Source organism: Ischnura elegans, chromosome 5, assembly GCF_921293095.1.
Source record: "Ischnura elegans chromosome 5, ioIscEleg1.1, whole genome shotgun sequence".
NCBI classification, from domain to species: domain Eukaryota; kingdom Metazoa; phylum Arthropoda; class Insecta; order Odonata; family Coenagrionidae; genus Ischnura; species Ischnura elegans.
The window spans coordinates 59,617,936-59,621,182 of record NC_060250.1 but is presented as its reverse complement, the minus strand read 5'-3'; the positions used below and the strand labels follow the sequence as shown (position 1 = coordinate 59,621,182).

Here is a 3,247-nt window from a genome sequence, read left to right as displayed (position 1 = left end):
ACAACAGACAGGTGGGAACCAAGATGATCAAACCGAAATGCACTATGGGAGCGTGACACGACCTGCCTTTTACCGACCTTGCATGGGCTCTTCGACTAGTGGCGCCTCTACTGGCCACAGCCCTGAACTGGCTTCAAAATAGGAACATGCCTGAAGCCCTAGTTCCTCAATAAGTACAGTGATTGACTGACAGAGGTCACTACCTACCTAACGCAAATTTTCCTTGAAAATAAATTTCTCCCTAAAATTTATCATTCAACATATTGTTTATACTTTTTGCATAATTTGATAAAATGTGTATTATATGAAGTGGAGTGTAGATCTAATCAAATTAAAAATATTTTTATTTATTTATTCCCTAAATTTCTTATTCCGATGTTTCATGAAATATGGCCGGAAGCGTAAACTGTTTTGATTGAATGTGAACTATTTTTATTTAAAATTGGTCGTACGGATTGTAGTTTTAGCATAGGTATCGTATCAAAATTTAATTCTGATAATATAGGGTTTGCCTTGTCCTCTTCATCTAGTGATAGTCATTTGCTTTATTTTCTAGCTTCAACGCCCATAGGATAGAGTACACGTAAGAGTGTTGTTGACGGTGGTCAGAGAAAATCAGCTGTACATGTTAGAAGTTTATTAGGAATACCCTACGGGTTAAAGAGAAGAAGTTAGCCCGTTGTAATGGTGTACATTAATTCGAGTGAGTATTACTTGATGTTTTATGAGTTTACATCAATGTAGTATACGATATTTGTTAGCGTGTGATGACACATTTTCGTGTTTGGTGTAATCGTTTGATGTGCTATATTTTTTTAGGGGGAGAAATATGTCAATCTCCCCAGTGGGGATTGTCAACCGTGTCAAATTGGTTTTGGGGAGCCCTGAACTTCATTTACATGTTGTAAGTAAAATATCATTCGGATTAAGGTTTAAGAGTTTCGCCACCTTTTGTCCTTTTGATTGCTGACGTTCTTATGTCATTAGTTTCAGGACGCTGTTTAGCCCTGGCTACAATAAGCTCGGTAGCCAGTACACTAGGGATTATAGACCAGATCCTCGGTGAGTATTAGTAAATGTTCACAGTAGATTCTCTCAATTTGCTGAAGTGATTTCATTAGGTTTGTTTGGAAGTACAGGTATTACAATGAAAAACTGATGTATGCAATCTTTTTTGTTCTTTTAGGCCTCCTCGTCCTCCTCAAAGAAGAATGGGCGGTTTTAAATCCATGTCCGATTGCAGTGGGCCTCCAATGATGGGTGGATGAGCTCGATAAATGCCCAGCTACCACTGCCTTCCAATGTGGTAACTGGGCAAGTAGCTTCCCACACTTTTCATGTGTAATTTTTCTCTGTAAATCCTTATGAAATGTATTTTTTATTTGCACATGAAAAGACTGCTCTTGTTGAAACTCTCAGGGAAAACTGTCATCAGTGCTTTCTGAGCCTCATTGCCAAAACTGTCTTTCTTGTGAGTAAATCTGGTTCTTTATTATTTCGGGCGATAGATTACGGCAAGTAAACTGAGGTTTTCATTGGGCATAGTTGACCGTTTTCCTCTTATGACGCATTTACCCAGAAACTTGTAATGAGTGGGGTGGTGTTGATGTTGTGGAGTTTCTGCAGAGTAGGTGGGAAGTTTGTACTATATTCCAAATAAATTTACAATCATCTTTTAGTTTGCATTATACGAGGATAAAAGGGTTGAAAATCTCAAGTAATGCTACCAGAACGTCATTAATGCCAATAATGTAAAGAAGTTCTTGGATAACTTACATTTTCTTTCAAATTCATTTTTCTACCTTTTGATGTAGCATTCAGTTGTTATCTGCTATTGGTTATTAATTAACATTCAAAGTAAATAATTTGTTCTAAATTTTGTTTTCATATCCTCATATAGTTGAGTTTCATTCATTATTTGTTGGTCATATGTATAATATTATAATATGTTTTATGAAAGGCTTCCTTTTTTATTTTTAGCATCTTACTAAGTTGAATGATTAATTATTTTAGCTTTCAAGGCCCTGATTAAGGTGGAATATTTTTTTATTTCTCAACCATTTATGGATGCTATTGTTAATAATGTGCACTAAATTTCATCTATGTTTAATTGAGAAATATTTAATAAATTAATTATAGAGCTTCTATGTTACTGATTTATTCTTTACAGGCATTCCTATGAACAGCATTGTCCATAGATACACCCACTATTAAATGTTCCCAGCAGGGATGAGGTCGGTAGATGTAGCATTTTACTCATGTAGAAGCAAGTGATTTGGTAGGTACCCGGTAAATACATTCTCAGCTGGTAGAAATTGTGTTTTCAACTCACAACTCAATGAACTCCAGTTGAAACAAAAAAAATTACATTTTTAGGCAACATTCCCTTCCATAATGGTTGCCCCATTGCATAGACAATATTAAGAGACAGTAACTCCTGTATCTAATGCAATGTGTGCTTGGAAATAGCCGCTGAAATTACCTAAGGGGTGGGGGGTGACTGATGTAGGTATCAGTATAGTGAGAGACTGTACATGAATAATGCGAGAGAGAACACATTAGGGACAAGATATGTGCAATGTGTCGCATGTATTGGCTATTCTCTGTTCATTTTGGCTTTGTGGGTGAGCTGGTGTGGCTAAAGCAAGTGGGGGTGAGGGGAGAGAAAGTTTCTCATCACATTAGTTTCCTTTAGCCAATCAGCAAAGAGTAGGTGTGGCCTCAGTCAGTTGCTCTCAGACCTCCCTTGAGTAAACATCCTGAATCTTCTCGTAGAATAGACCTCACACATTCTCCTTGTTTGTGTCTAAGTATGCCTTTCACCAATGCTGCCTCATTCAGCGTGGTAGCTGACAATGACATGGGCTTCTTTCAAAGGATTATCCTCAATTCCTTCCAAATGAGTAGGTTTATTGCCTTGTCATGGCCGAAATACCTGTGGCCACCCATGACTCACACGTTTTCAGTGACTAAGTAGGGTGGCTATGTACATTTGACAACATTAAGTTCGCTCCACTCTCTCTCGATACTACCCATCCCCCATCAACGGAGCCCTCCGAGAGTGTCCGGGCTCTCACGACAGCTCACCCACATGCTTAGGAGCTTATTAATTCGTAAGTTGTGCTGAGAAAGAAGTTAAGGGTTCATAATTTATGAACATTTCAATTCAGCATCCAATCTTTAACAAATAAGCTTCTCATTAAGATAGTAACAATTCATCATTTTGTATTCTGAACTGGTGGATAGA

General features: G+C 37.7%; 1 protein-coding gene across 1 annotated transcript; it reads left to right on the top strand.

Moving 5' to 3' along the window:
• The first annotated feature begins 359 nt into the window (after window positions 1–359).
• LOC124158959 (selenoprotein K-like) lies at window positions 360–2,145 on the top strand. The gene is made up of 5 exons (XM_046534398.1): window positions 360–472; window positions 557–703; window positions 820–904; window positions 988–1,062; window positions 1,187–2,145. Exons 2-5 carry the CDS (start codon window positions 685–687, stop codon window positions 1,266–1,268), a joined length of 261 nt encoding a protein of 86 aa, XP_046390354.1. The 5' UTR covers window positions 360–472; window positions 557–684; the 3' UTR covers window positions 1,269–2,145.
• The last annotated feature ends 1,102 nt before the right edge of the window (window positions 2,146–3,247 follow it).

Coding starts and splice junctions, on each gene's coding strand:
- LOC124158959 (XM_046534398.1), top strand. Junction 905..987: donor CTGAACTTCATTTACATGTT/GTAAGTAAAATA, acceptor TTATGTCATTAG/TTTCAGGACGCTGTTTAGCC. Junction 1,063..1,186: donor GATTATAGACCAGATCCTCG/GTGAGTATTAGT, acceptor TTGTTCTTTTAG/GCCTCCTCGTCCTCCTCAAA.